The 15,678-nt window shown below is 41.3% G+C and overlaps 1 protein-coding gene across 1 annotated transcript in view; it reads right to left on the reverse strand.

The window, feature by feature from the left end:
* The window catches only part of PDSS2 (decaprenyl diphosphate synthase subunit 2), a 314,695-nt gene that overhangs the window by 50,594 nt on the left and 248,423 nt on the right, over positions 1 to 15,678 (reverse strand). The window contains exons 5-6 of the mRNA XM_004696235.2: positions 13,069 to 13,242; positions 11,935 to 12,066 (exon numbers count right to left, since the gene is read on the reverse strand). Of these exons, the coding sequence (XP_004696292.1) occupies positions 11,935 to 12,066; positions 13,069 to 13,242 (306 nt within the window). The remainder of the gene's footprint in view (positions 1 to 11,934; positions 12,067 to 13,068; positions 13,243 to 15,678) is intronic.

Genomic DNA, 15,678 nt, shown 5'->3' on the forward strand with positions numbered 1-15,678 from the left:
CCGATGTCTCCCTTCACCCACTTTTCTGTTGTCTGTCCCCCAGGGAGGAGGTCACATATAGTTCCTACTGGCTGTACTTCTTGCAAGATGGATTTGTTTGCCCTTTTGGCAATCATGGCATTATTTATTTATTCAATCACTTTATTGGGGGCTTGTCCAGCTCTTTTCAAATCCATACATAAATCCATTGTGCCAAGCACATTTGTACATACGTTGCCAGCCTCATTTTCAAAACATGTTCTTTCGACTTGAGCCCTTGGGATCAGCTCCTCAGTAATCACGGTATTTTAATGTTCTTTCCTAGCATCCAAACTCAAATGTATGGATGCTTCTTCAGTCTTCCCTAGTCAATGCCCAACTCTCACATGCATAGAGGGCAACTGAAAAGATCACGGTCGTGGTCCTCAGAGTAACATTCTTGTTTATCAATACTTTAAAGAGGTCTCATGCAGCCAATTTACCCAGGGCAATGCATTGTATAAGCAAAACGAAAAGCCCAACCTATGGCCATTGAGTCGACTCTGACTCCTGGAGACCCCAAAGGGCAGAATAGAATTGCTCCATAGTGCTTTGAGGCTGTAAAGCTTTGTGGAAGCAAGCTCCTCATCTTTCTCCAGAGGGGCAGCTGGTAGGTTTGAACCTTAATCTTTCTCATAGGAGCCCAATGCCTAACCCTCTGCACAGAGGGCTCCTTGGCAATATAAATAGGCCTATCTTGCTTGTTCCAAAGGACAGCTTCAAAAGGACAGAGTAAAATATTATAATGAAATACACAAAGACCTACAGTAAGAAAACCACAAAGGCAGAGCATGCTCAGCTTGGCTTAAACTGAAAGAACTCAAGAAAAAAAATCAAGCTTTGAGTTGTAGTACTCAAAGATTCTATGGTGCAAAATATTGAAGGCTGCAGAAAGCATCAAAAGAAGATGAAAAGAACACAGAGTCACAGTACTATAAAGAACTAGTCGCCATTCCACCACTTCAGAAGGTAGCAGATGATCAAGAACCAATGGTGCTGAAGGAAGTTCAAACTACACGGAAAGCACTAAGCAGAAGCAAGGCTCCATAATTGATGGAAAACTAAATGAAATGGTTTAACAAGCTGATGAAGCACTCGAAGCACTTACTTGTCTATGCCAGGAAATCTGGAAGACAGCTATTTGGCCAACTGACTGTACCCATTCCAAAGAAAGGTGACCCAACAGAATGCGCAATTTAGAATAATATCATTGAGAGACATGCAAGTAACATTTTGCTGAAGAACATCCAGCAATAGTTGCAGCAGGACATTGACAGGTGTGAGAGGTTCAGGACAGATTCAGAAGAGGACGTGGAACAAGGGGTGTCATTGCTGATGTCAGATGGATCTTGGCTGAAAGCAGAGACTACCAGAAAGATGTGTACTTGTGTTTTATTGACTGCAAAGCATTTGATTGTGTGGACCACTACAAACTATAGATAGTTTTTAGAAGAATGGGGATTGCAGAACACTTTATTGTGCTCATGTGGAACCTGTCCATGGGGCAAGAGGCAGTTGTGAGAACAGAACAAGGGAATACTTGCATATTCCCCAACAGGTGTGTGTTAGGGTTGTATCCTGTCATCATACTTATTCATACTATTCAATTTGTATTCTGAGAAAATTATCAGAGAAGAAGAATGTAGCATCAGGACTGGAGGAAGGCTTATTAACAGGCTTCAAAATGCAGATGACACAATCTTGCTTGCTGAAGTGCTTATCAGGATCAAGGATTTCAGCCTTCAGAAAGGATTACAACTCAATTTAAAGAAGACCAAAATCCTCACAAAGGGACCACAAAGTAACATCAAGATACATGGAGAAAAGATTGAAGTTCTTAAAGATCCCATCTTGCTTGGATCCACAATCAATGCTCATAGAAGCAACAGTCAAGAGATCAAGCAATGCATTCCAGTGGGTCAATCTGCTGCACTAGACCGCTTTAAAGTACTGACAAATAGGAATGTCCCTTCAGGACCAAAGTGCGCCTGACCCTTGGACATAAGGTCATTTTAAATGTGCATGTGAAAGGTGGACACTGCATAAGGAAAGCTGAAGAAGAACCCATGCATTTGAATTAGGATGACAGTGAAGAATACTGAAAGTACCAGACTGCCAAAGGATAAACAAATGTGTCTGGGAAGTACAACCAGAATGGTGCTTAGAGTCGAGGGCGGGGAGACTTCGTCTCATACTTTGGACATGTCAGGAGAGTCCCTGGAGAAAAGAGACATTTTAATTTATTGAGGTACAATTCACATAATACAAAATTCCCCATTTTAAACATTTTGAAGTTTCGATTTAGTAACACTCATAATGTAGCACCATCATAGCTACCTAGTTCCAGCATATTTTCCTGACTCCACAGGAAATCCCATATCCATCAGGAGTCACCCCCCTCCCACCCGCCGCCTGGCCACCACCAGTTCCTGGAAACCACTTGTTGACTTTCTTTCTCTATGTTTTCCTTATTCTGGATATTTCTAGAATCGTATACTATGTGGCCTTTTGTGCTCTGCTCCTCTCCCTTAACATGTTTTCAAAGTTAATTTCTGTTATTGCATGTATCATACTTAATTCTGTTTCATGAATGAATAACAGTCCACTACAGAGAGATAGCAATTTGCATATCCATTCATTAGTTGATGGGTATTTGGGCTGTGCTAGTCTGGGTACTTTAAAGAAACAAATCCACAGAAACTCATATATAAGAGGGAGTTTTATATAAAGGTTAAGTGTGCATTGAGAAAACATACCAACCCAGTGCTGTCCAAACCCACAAGTCCAACATTAACTCATTAACCCATATGTCCAACACCAATCCACAAAGTCCTCCCCCATCTCACAAAACAGACGCAATGATGCCGACTTCAGGAGGAAAGCTGAGTCAGTGAATGTGTAAGCATCTCAGCACTGGCAGGGGTCTCCACACGGGTGCTCCAGCACCCAGGACTGCATCGGGGTAGGTCCATGTGCTTCTCCTCAGGGATATTTTGCAGGAAGTGAGCCTTGCCAGCTGAAGCAGGGAACTGGATAAGGCAGCTGCACCCTGGTGCGACCATCAGAAAGCAAGAGACCCGAAAACTAGAAAGGAGAGGCTCACTGAGCCATTTATCCCTCCTCCCTTCAATTAACCCCACGTGTGTTTACTGTCCAGGTTGGCACAATAAACTAACTACATCATGGGCTATTTACATCTTTTAGCTGTTGCGAATGGGGCTGATCTGAACATGAGTGTTCATACTTTTGTGTTCTAAAAACCTATCATTTTAGATCAATTTTTATATGTTTCTTATAATTGTAGATAGCAATTACCTATCATTTTAGAGCAATTCTTTATCTGTTTCTTACAATGTTGCATGTTTTCCACATTCCATCCAAGTCACAGTGCTTGCCAACTACGTACCTTTCTTCACTATTTATTTGCCTTGAAAGCCCCGTTAGTCCCATCTTCGGTACCAGGATCTTCCCTCAAGGGCTATTGCAGAAACGAGACACAAACCCTCTTTCCTCTGAGCTCCCCAAATGGCACCAAGGACCTCATTCCTTGTATTTGTGTATTTCTCTCCTGCCCTTCTCATCAGGCCACAGACAACCTGTGGGCAATCACTGTTTCAGTCAATGCAACCGGCACCCTGAAGAAACATTGCAAGTGAAGAGCTATTTGAATAGTCGTTGTGGTCTCCTCTCCATAATATCACTGTTGTCCCTGTGAAACAACTCAGAGTAACCCAGACCCTCCCATGTGGTACTATTACAAATGCTCTGATCCTTAAGAATATGGTGTATTTTTTTTTCCTGCACCCTAGCCCTGCCTCGCAGCCTTTGTCTTAATTTCTGAATAAGAAGTCCTAGTAGGATGGTAGGGATAAGTGAGCAATGCTAATAGGTAGTACACTTAAGATACCTTGTGGCCAGTTATGACGGTGTCAGAATCTCACACACCTTAGTGACATGTCAGTACTCGCAGGAATAGCCAAGAAAACATCATCATAAGCTTGATTTCTTCAGATGACTTGGCATGGCAGCAGAAAACTCACAGGATTATTAAAATAAAACTTGCTGACCTGCAATAGCCCTGGACTCCCTGAGAGAGCCAGGTCTCTGTGGTCCTCTGAGAGCCGGCTTTCTTTTGCTAGGATTCAAAGAGGCAAGTGAGTAATGACTTCCCCTCCCCAGAGTGAATCACCATTTACGATTAGTATTTTCATTGGATCATTATTATCACTTAGCTGCTACAAATGTTAATTTAGAACTAAGGTAGGGAAGAACTGTAGAATTTAGTCTGGAGGCAACACTCAACAAGTATTTTCCAGCTGCACCTGGTCAGGCCCCATGAGACGGAAAGGAGCGGTGGGTGTACATGAGCCTACGGTGGGATGCAAGAGGGCTAGGGAGAGGTGCGTCCTCCCAGGCCCCACAGTAACGCTGCGGAGGCACTAGATGTACAGTACACGGTCAGCTCCTCAGTCTGTTATTAACATTCACTCTGGCCAAGCAGGAATGCAAAAGCCTACCTGGGGTGCACAGCTGCCTGGGATGAGCAGGGAAGTGGTTTTACACGTGGTAATAAGAAATCACAGTTGATTGCCATCACGGGGAGCAAGCCTGCCCTGTTTCTCAGTGTTGAAAGCAGTATAAGCTTCTACAAATACTTTTAGAATGCATCACTTGCCTCAGAAACTGATTTGTTAGATTTACTTGAGAGCTGAAAAGGACCTTGGAAAGGATCCAGTAGTGCCATCATTGTCTAGAGACGAATCATGACGGCATGAGAGAATGTGGCGAATACTAAGCTCACACTGGATGCTATCAGCGCTGACCCTGGAATCCAAGTCTTCTAACCCCTGGTCCTTAGGGGCCGTTTCAGCTCCCAAATAGCGGCATTCTACGACGGACAACCATACCACATACTCTTTGCCTAGTACTAACTAGATGACTACCCTAGTTAAGTCATTGTACCAAGCATACTGGTAATTTAAAACTGAACTTGCTGCTATCCTTAAGGGATTTTATATTTTGCACTAAATTTCAAAAGCGGGGCCCAGATTCTGTTGTCGTGTGCTGCTGAGTGGATCCCAACTCACAGTGACACTATCTGACTAGGCCCATCAGGCTTCCTAGGCTATAATCTTTATGGGGGCATATTGCCACCTCTTTTTCTCCACAGAGCTGCTGGAGGGCTCGAACTGCTGACGTTTCAGGTGGTGGCCAAATGCTCAACCATGCATGAGGCTGGGGTGGGTGGAGATAGACCCAAAGAGGAGCTAAATCACAAAAAATTGGGCAGGGGTCACAGGAACTGATCTAAGGATTAATACGCAACTGCATTAAAATTCAGAACAGAACGTATGCTTCCAGTGTTAAGTAACTCATACTTCCTTACCTCTGACTAAGGGGCATTCACAGAGCAGAATCATCTTCTAAAGCTTTACATAAATGTGCATATTGTAATTTAGAAGAGTGAAATAAGCTAAAGGAAAGGGTCTTTTATCTGAAGTATGCCAACTGATCTGGAATCCAGAAATTCCAACCTATATCCGATTAACAAGCCCCTTGCATGATAGAACTTCTTAATGGCTGCAGAGGAAGTCATCGTCTGTGATCCTGTTCATGACTCAGACAGGTGGATGTACAGAGAAGGGCCTGAAGTCAGTAGAGCACAACAAAGCAGCCTGGCGGGGTCACGCCGGTGGCCAGTACACCGTGTGTGCTTCCTGCAGGATAAGGACAGAGGTGATCACACAGAAACTAGGCTAGAGCCTGGAACATCATCTTGCCTGGGCCTACTGACCTCTGCGCATGGCTGATTTGAATAAGAAACAGAAATGACGCCATGACAGTCAGTTGAGTTGTTAAGACAAAGTTGGGAATGATGATTTGGATATTTGATCAGCTGTTTAGGAAACCAAGGGCTGCTCATGTTGTCTATATTTACAACTTGATATGTTGCAATGAAACAAGAGTTAAACCTGTCCTTTTTCCATGTAGCTTTTGAAAAATCCCTTTCTCTGCTACTCCCATTGTTGTTAGCTACCACTGAGTCAGTTCCCAACTCCTGGTGACCCCAAAACAAGGGAACAACACACTGCCCACTCTTGTTCCATCCTCCTCCCCATGATTGGATTGTCTATGGTTTGCATTCGCTTATTTTTGGAAGGAGGTCACCAGGCTTTTCTTCCGAGTCCATCTTCGTCTGGAAGCTCAGCTGAAACCTGTTCAGTAAATATCACAGCACCTTGAAAACCTGTACTGGAGGCGCACTGGCTGAAACTGAACCTGGGCCATCTGTAAAGAAGGTGAGTGAGGTTCTGTCATTGACCCATCATCGGGTGCATATACCTGGGAACAGCCAACAGATCTGGTAGTGTTCATTTATCTTTTCAACTACAATATCAATCTGAAATGTATTCTAATGTAACCTAATTAAAGTTACAAACATATCTACATTTTCAGTTCAGCTATCATAAAAAAACAGGTAAATATACCACAGTGATATAATACTAAGCAGTTATATGAGATTTCATTATAGAATACTTCATTTAACACTCAAACAATTTTTAATAATTAGATCAATTGTCATTATCTTCCTTTTATAATTCATACTTTAGAACATTTTGGTATGTAATCCTTTGCCCATACCTTGGATATTTTTCTTAGACTTACTTCTGAGAAGTGTAATTCTATAGCCAATTATATGCCTTTTTAAAAACTTCAAAATCTTTTTATTACAAACAAATGTAAGTACAATATTTAAAAAGTCAAACAGTAAAGACTTCTTACAAAACAATTTAGCATGTCTCCAGACCTTCTGCCTGTCCCCTGCTCCTTTCTTTAGCTATTTCTTCTGTGGTTTACTTTGATATATGTTCTTTTTAGATTTAAGAATTTACACATGTAGTACCAAGGAACCCTGCTAGTGCAGTGGGTTAAGCAGTACATTACTAACTACATGGTTAGTCACTTTAACCCACCAGCCGCTCTGCAGGAGAAAGATGAGCCTTCTGGAACCTGCAAACATTTTCAGTCTTGGAAACCCCAGGCGCAGTTCCCTAGGGTCATTATGTGTTGGAATCCACTTGGTAACAGTGAGTTTGGTTTCCTTGTACATGTAAACAAAACAAAATGATAGCTAATAATTGCCTCACCTTTTCCCATATGCTTAATGTGGTTATTTTGAAACTGGTCCCCAAATTAGTTGAAACTTCTCCTATGGAGAGGTGGAGGTCTATGATACGTGTCCTGGGATGGGTGACTGCTTTGCTAGAAGACCATAGAAATGACTTTGTGTAAGTTCTGAAGCTGATCCTAAGAGAAGATGCAGCTTCTACCCTGTTTGCTGGGACATTCAAGCTGTGGTTCTGAGTCAGTAGACAGTAAGTTGACTACCCTCAGGCTGCCATGCCATGAGGAAGCCAAGTCAAGCTACAGGAAGGGCTCACATGTGAGTACTCTGGTCAGCAGTCTAGTCCTTGCCCCAGTGCCAGACACAAGTGGAGGAGCTTCCAGATGATTCTAGTCTCCAGCATCATTGAGCCACCACCAGCCTTTGAGCTGCTCTCCTGGGCAAAGAGGCTTTCTGCTCTCATAACAATTTATAGTTTTGAAAGCCTACAGGGGGAGCTCTACTCTGTTCTACAGGGTTGCTATGCTTTGGGATCCACTCGATGGCGTGAGTTTGGTTTCTTATCATTAATTTGTTACTAAATATGGTCAAGCCCAGGGTAATTATCAGCTCCATTTTTTTCCTTGGAGGTATTTTTCTGGAGATCTCTGTCTTCTTGTCTCAATTTAGAGTGGATGCAAATCCATCAGCCTAGGACTTGCTGGGATGAGACATTATAGCAGGTTCATTAAAGTCAGGGACTTAAATTAAGTTCCCAAGGAACAGTTTTTATACAAAGTGTTCTGGGACATTGGCTCAATTTTTCACAGTGTGCAAGCGTTGTCATTATTTCCATTCTGCTTGTTCTGTTTCCATTAAACTACTGTTCCTGCTCCTCCTTAGCCCTCTTCCCTTTGCTTTCAGGTAAATTTGACAGTTTGGTGGGCTGTTTCAGAAAGCACAGTTCTCATGTGTAATACTGTTTATCCTATAAGCCAATATATTATTTACCTGAAAGCCTTGTTTTCTTGACTGCTGAGGATCCAAGTAAAGTGAAATCCTTGACAACTTCAAATGTTTCTTCATTGATCATGATGCTATCTATTGGTCCTGCTGTGAGAATTTTTAATCCTCTTTGCCCTCAACAAGCCCATTCACAAAGACCCTTCCTCTCACCCTGAGGCCACATTTTCTCCATCCAGTCCCTTGTCCATGACTGCCTTAGTTCCTAGACCCCCACTCCTGGTGTAGCACCTTATGTAGCTGCTCAAATGGTTGTAATTCAGTATCACATCTTATTGATCATATAGTTAGTGTAAGATTCTAAGTTTGAAACTACTTTCTCTCTGAATTTTGAAGGTAATAATCCATTGTCTTTAAGCTATCAATGTTACTTCTGAAAGGCCACTCTGGGTCTTGATCTGCTTTTGAAATATTTAGGCACTCTTCTTTATCCGACTGTTCTAAAATTTGATAATGATGTGACTTGATGCAGGGCAGTGGCTCTTCTAGCCAAAGGCTCTGTAGCCCCCACCCAGCGACCTTTCCTGCCTGGCTCTGGTAAGGTGAGGGAAGACACTGCCAGAGTCCACCTGTCAGGGTTCACTGGGATCGCCATGCTGCTGGGTAAGGAGTGAGCCCGTTGAGAAAGGGGAGGGTGAGGGAAGAGGAGGCAGATTTCACGAGCAGCAAGAGCCAGCAGTGGAGTGCATCCTCTGGACCCCAAGATCCCTGCACAGCTGAACCTCCTTAATCTAGAAGACAGCGTTGGCATCTGAGGGGTGGCAGAGAAGCAGTCACAGAAGGATGAGCCAGCGCATAAGATAGAGTAGTGGACTCCCAGAGCAAGTAAAGCTGAGCGATTTGGGGCAAGGGGGTATATGCAGGGTGCTAGGCTTGCTGACTCATTAGACTGGAGCTGAATGCCTTTGGGCTGAGGCTGACAGCGGAGTGGCATACCGTTTGGGCACTTAGTAGCAGCCCTAGAAGAACTTCATAGCATGTCCTGACTGAATAACCATTTCCTAAGCATTTCTCACCAGCATTGTAACCTATTAACTTCCTTAGTAAACCTTTTAATTGTGACCATTGCCTGTGAGCTGTGTGGCTATACAACCTAGATGGAAAAATTAGAGTATTGTTTGAGACAGAATACATTTGGTGATATAGATTGAATCGTGCACAGCCCCTCACCCCAACCCCAATATGTGTTATAATTGCTAACCTCTATGGCTGTAATTACAATCCCATTTAGGAATACCATATATTTTTGTGTATAAACTGGTTTTTCAGCACATTTTAAATGCAGTTTTGTGGTAAAATTAGGTGCCTTGGCTGATATTCAGGTCGGCTTATATTCAAGTATATACAGTAGCTGTCTTTATGTTAATGAGGCAGGAGCAGTGTGGGGTGTTTTGAGTCTCTCTTTGGAGATATAAAAGAAATTAGAAGGGGACAGAACAATGGAAACCATGGGGGAAGGGAGACTGGTTGGTGTGAGACATGGGAATAATAATTTATAATCTACCTAGGGGTCACGAGGTGGGGGGAAGAAAGGAGCTGATACCAAGGGCACAATAGAATGTAACTGTCCAGAAAAGAATGATAGCAACATATGTACAAGTATGCCTGATACAATTGATGTATGGTTTATAATAAGCATTGTAAGAGCCCTCGATAAAATGATTAAAAAAGAAAAGGTGAAAAAGCCCACCACCACCACCACCACCAAGAAGAAATGAGAAGCAGGAGGCCCAGAGAAGCCGAGAAGTGAGAGCAGCGTTGGACCCCATGCAGACTGCCTGGGCAAAGCTCCGAGAGAGAGACAAGGGCCGTGCTGCAGAGCGGACAGGGAGGAAGCTTCTCCTCCAGCTGGCAGCCTGGCCGACTGAACTGTGAGGAAATCACTGTGCTTGTGAAGGACCCACTTGTATTTCTGTTACAACAGCACTGGAGAGCCAAGACATTTGAAGGTCTTTTTAAATATCACTATTTAGGGAGCCGGTTTGATTTGGAAACTTACAGGTAAGTCCTCAATTCTCAGAACTTTTCTTTGTTTTCACTTAAGATTTCTGCTATAATCTTATATTTTATGTAAAAATGTTATTTTATTGTTCTTAAACAAACAAAAAACTCCACTAAACTGCCATTGAGTCAATCCAGACTCAGTGACCCTATATAGCATGTTTTTATTTCAGATTCAATATTGAAAATCTCTTTCTTTCCTTGCATTATCTCTGTAGCCTCTAAGTCTTCTTTTATCAGTTTGTTTTGACTCTCCCCTCTTCACCCTCCAACCCCTCCTTTAGGGCTCTTTCTCAAATGCTCAGTGGTCCTCTATTTCCTATGGTACTTTAGAGTGAGACAGATGGGTATTTTGGATGAGATTTGTCAATTGGGGACCTCCTTGTAGAAAACTCATCAGGGGGATGTAGCATGTTTATTGAGGGAGCCCCAAACATCACCACCACCACCCGCCCCCTGCAGGTTTCTTCTTCGTTTAGGATTGACAGTTTTACATTGGGCTGCAATCCGGAAAGTAAGCAGTTCAAAACCACCAGATGCTCTTCTGGAGAAAGATGAGGCTTTCTACTCCTATAAAGTGTTACAGTCTTGGAAACCCCCAGGAGCAGTTCTACCCTGTCCTATAGGGTTGCTGTGAGTCAGCAGTGACTGCATGGCAGTGAGTTTAGTTTTAGTTTGGATGTGGTCAACAGGGAGCATTTGGGAACCAAGAGGGGAACAGAATTGGAAGGGAGAAATCTTATCTTTCAGAACACAAGATAGGAACTATGCTTTATACTGTAAGTAAGGTGGCTGGCTACTCTTGTCCTTGTCTGTCCCTGGTTCTTTTTGCACAGAGTCTTAGATCAACCTAATCAATTAGAATCATGAAGTTAAATAAATGTCATAGGCTTTGGATCAGGGACCTCAAACTTTTTAAACAGGGGACCAGTTCACTGTCCCTCAGACCCGTTAGAAGGTTGGACTATAGTTTAAAAAAAACTATGAACAAATTGCTATGCACATTGCACATATCTTATTTTGAAGTAAAAAAAACAAATGGGAAAAAAACACCCTGTGGGCCAGATAAATGTCCTCGGCGGGTCGCATGTGGCCTGCAGGCCATAGTTTGAGGACACCTGCTTTATATAAACAGGCAAGATCTTCTTGCACCAGAGTTGCTGTATTAAAATCAAACCTTCCTATCTCCCACCTCTTCAAGAAAAAAACCCCCAAAACTCCACAAAACACACACACACACACACACACACACACACACACACAGTGCAACAATTGGGAAATTTGCCCAAATCAGTCTCTTTTCCCCTCCCACTTCACCATGAGTTTTTGCTTTGATGATGCCTCAGAATTCATTCAGGGTCCACGTTTGTTTTACAATAACCCAGTGAGTTGACAGACGGAGGCCTGGAATTCCGCAGCTTGTGCTAGTCTACCGAGGGGAAATTGCCATCAGTTAAAGGGTGGTGCGGTTACCCTAGCCCAATTTTGGAAAGTCTTTAGGAAAAAAAAAACTGAGTTAATTAGCATTCACCACAGGCACCATGCTTGTGTTGCACCATTTTAAGAACTGGATAATAGGAAAACGAGAAAAGAATATCGCAGCTTCTAACTTTTAAACTAATGCCTTACCTTTTAAAAGTGTAGATTTTTAAGGGAGGGATTTTACCTCTTACAAGCAAATACTTTAATATGGCTGAGCCCTGGTTTTAACTCATCAGGTAACATCATTCTGTTCTAAAATAATGTCAACAGCACTCATCCCGTAAATGGGAGTCATTTCATTTTACCTCGCCGATCTGCTTCATCCACAAATCTCTTCCAAGAAATTCCTGATGTAAGACCACGGGAGCTGAATTCAGATTAAAAGCCATGGTGTCACTTGTCTTTTCTTTAATAAAAGGCTGTAGGTCTGAATTTATCTAGAAGGGGCAGTGAAAAAAAGAGTCAAATCAGTACAAAGCATCTGTACTAGTATGTGTTCGTCTTACTCAGAAAGCACGTGGTCATGCAGTCAGAGATGAACTTTAAGGAATGCAGGTTTTAATTATACTTTAATAAGCAAAGAACATTTTAGGTGATTAATAGTAGCTGTTAACAGTCTTTAAAATGGTTTTTCATTTGGCCACTGCCTTAGGTCTATTTTTGGAGTGAAAAGTAAGGACTTTCGATAAGGATTTAATAAAGATAATTGTCAGGAGGGGGTGGAAGAGGAGCTGACACCAAGGGCTCAAAAGAAAATAAATGTCTAGAAAATAATGATGGCAACATCTGTACAAATGTGCTTGATATGATCGATGCATGGATTGTTCCAAGAGCTGTAAGAGACCTCAATAAAATGTTTTTTTTTAAAAAGAAAAACGATAATTGTCTAATAGACCAAGATTTTAAAAGCATATGACTTTAGAGATGTCTTATGAATTAAACAACATTTAAGAAACATCTTCAGTAATATTTTAAAATACTATATAGAAGCAGTAATATAGCAGGTAAGTTGGGGACATTTTATATTTCATCATGTCAATTCCAAAGGAGTTATTAAAACGAAAGCTTTTAATTTTATCCAGTATATTTCTAAATTTCATCAACTGTTTTACTTGTTTTACATAATTATAGGGAACTTGTAACAAAGATGCAAACAAACTGGTAGTGTTAAAAACTATTTGATAACTTATGCTTCCAAGTTGTACGAAAAGATAAATATTAACATGATTTAAGTAAGATATAGCTTCCTATCAAAATAGCACAACACAATAGTCAGCTATTACACCGCTTACATTAATTAAATAGCAATCCCTGCCTACGACAGGTAGATCTTAAGCACACAATAAGCTTAAAAAAAAAAAAAAAAAAAGCCCACAGACAAAAGCAGCTTATTAAATGGCAAAAGGTTTCTTGTGTATGGTGTGAGCTATTTCACTTACCTTATGACTCATGGCCATGTGCTTCCCGTACTGAAAGGCCATATCCTGAACCCCAGCGTCATGCTTTGCTAGTGCCATTGCCGCCTGGCAGCTCTTTGCTAGTAAGGCTCCATGGGAAAGAAAAGTCTGCTCCTTCCAAGTAGAAATGCCAATATCATCCGTGACATCGTTTTCCTAAAAATGCAACCAGAGCCAAGGTCACGGGCTACAGAATAATTTGTTTCCACGTTTGAAGAAGAAAAAAGTTAAGAAATGAACTATTCAAGACACTCAGTTATTCCAGTGAGACAGGCCTGAAAGAGGCTGAAATTTAGCTCTAACTGAGAAAAGTAGGAGGAAGGGCAATGGGGAAAAAAAATTGCTAAAGCAAATGAAAAAATTTAAGGTAGGGAGCCTATAGTAAAATAAATCATAATATATATCATAAGGGACAAGGCAATAAATCCTAATATATATCATAAAGGACAAGAAACTTGAACCTCTAACTCATAAGTTTCCTAACTTATTGGCCTTATGTCCCCTTTTTCAGAAAAAATAAGATAAATAAATAAATTGCTTGGTGGCCCCTCTGGCAATACAAACTATCATTTCAGTGCCCCTCTGAGGGGCAGCGGCCCCAACTTGGGAGACACAGCTCTTAATGAACCTCCTCCCATATTCACTGTATTTGCTCTTGAATGCAAGTCTCCAAAACACAAGAAACCTATAGTCTTTCATTTCGGTGTAAATGTCAAGGGAATGATGAAGGCACTGGGGTTCTCCTATAATCAATTAAGTAGAAATCAGTACTAGAAAAATCAGAGAGGGAGTAACCCATTATAATTAGATGATTAGATTCCATTACTCATCAAGGTCTGTGACTGATGTGCTAAGGGAGGATATAACTATAGTTTTTTCACTTCAGTTTTTAAATGGTGGAAGTCATTGTAGCATCTGTACACACACACACACACACACACACACACACACACACACACCTCTATAATAATACTAACAGAAATATATTGTAAGCCCATAGGCAATTTGAAATTTTCTAGTAATCACGTTTAAAAAAGTGAAAATGAAAAATAAAATAAAATAAAAAAGTGAAAATGGGCTAACTCAATCTTAACATATTTTAGTTATTCTAATATATCTAAAGTATAAAAACATATAGTTAATGAAGGCTAACCTAAATATAATGAAGACTATTATGCTTTCAAAGTCAGTGTGTATTTTATGCTTGTAGCCCCCCACTCAGCACAGTGGGTTCAATAGCCACCAGGAGCTAGTGACTACCTTACCGGGCAGCTTTGTTTTAGCTTTCGGAGGACAAGAAGAATGAAGCAAACATAGAAAACAATGTTCATTGTTGGGTTTAATTGGCCAGAACTCATCTGGATGGACTCAGCAGCCCCAGACATGTTACTTCCTGCCCTCTACCCCAGCATGTTTTGCTTCACTTATATCGAGGGCTACACAGAAAACAAGGACCACTGAAAGGTAAACTCAAATTTACCCCCATCTATTACACCAACCTGAGGAGAAGCTTCTGCCCCAGTCAGATCAAATTCTCAGTTTCATTTCATTAAGCTTTTTCACAGTAACAACACTCACAGAAACAGTTGCAAATAAGCACCATGGTATATACTATTTAGTCATACGACCAAGTCTCTGGGTAGTGCCAAGTTACCACCACAAAGTGAGAAGTCGGAGAGTGTGTCCACAGAGACCTAGAGGCACGTTCACAGGGCCTGCTAATTGACTTCCAAAAAATCCGCAACTGAAAGATCTACGGCACAGTTTCACCGCGACGACAGTCGCTTTGAGTCGGAAGTGACTTGAAAACAAGTGTGTGTTCTTTTCCCAGAAAAGAGAAATGAGAGAGACAAATTATAAGAACCGAAGAAGAAAAACTACTTTGTAAAGCATGAAATAATAACATATTTGATTTGAAATTTTGGAAATGCATTTAAAAGAAATGTGGAAGATATGTACAAGTCCTAGATAAAAGCCACATAGTCCCTTCACCTATACTTGACAAAATTCAGCACTTATTCCTTATGAAAATAAAAAAATCTCCGCATAAAACAGAAATAAATGTGTCTTTCTTTGACGGGGAACCCTAGTGGGGTAGTGGTTACCTGTTGTGCTGCTAGTCACAGTTTGAAACCACCAGCCGCTCCTTGAGAGAAAGACGGGGCTTTCGACTCCCGTAGTTACAGCCTTGGATACTCACAGGGCAGTTCTACCTTGTCCTACGGGACAGCTGAGTCGGCATTGACAGTGAGCTTGGTTTTTAATTTCTTTGATATGATAAGTGTGTGTCTGTATATGCATGTATACTCAAAAATCAGCAAATGCTTTAAGGGGAAATACTAGAACCTTTCCCACGAAAGTCAGGATAAGATAAAGATACTTAGAATACAACTGCTATTTACCAAGGTAATGAAAGAGACCACAGACAGACAGACTTGAAAGTTAGAAAGGAGCTTATTTGAAGACACTATAACCATGTATCTGAGGGGAAAAAAACAATAGAATCAACCTAAAAAGACTACTGCAAACATGAAGAGAATTCAGTAAATCAGTAGTGTATAAGATTACTATAATATGTAATTGGGGGGGGGG

This window comes from Echinops telfairi, unplaced genomic scaffold (assembly GCF_000313985.2).
Source record: "Echinops telfairi isolate 266 unplaced genomic scaffold, ASM31398v2 ScPeMD7_3533;HRSCAF=4204_0, whole genome shotgun sequence".
Classification (NCBI taxonomy): domain Eukaryota; kingdom Metazoa; phylum Chordata; class Mammalia; order Afrosoricida; family Tenrecidae; genus Echinops; species Echinops telfairi.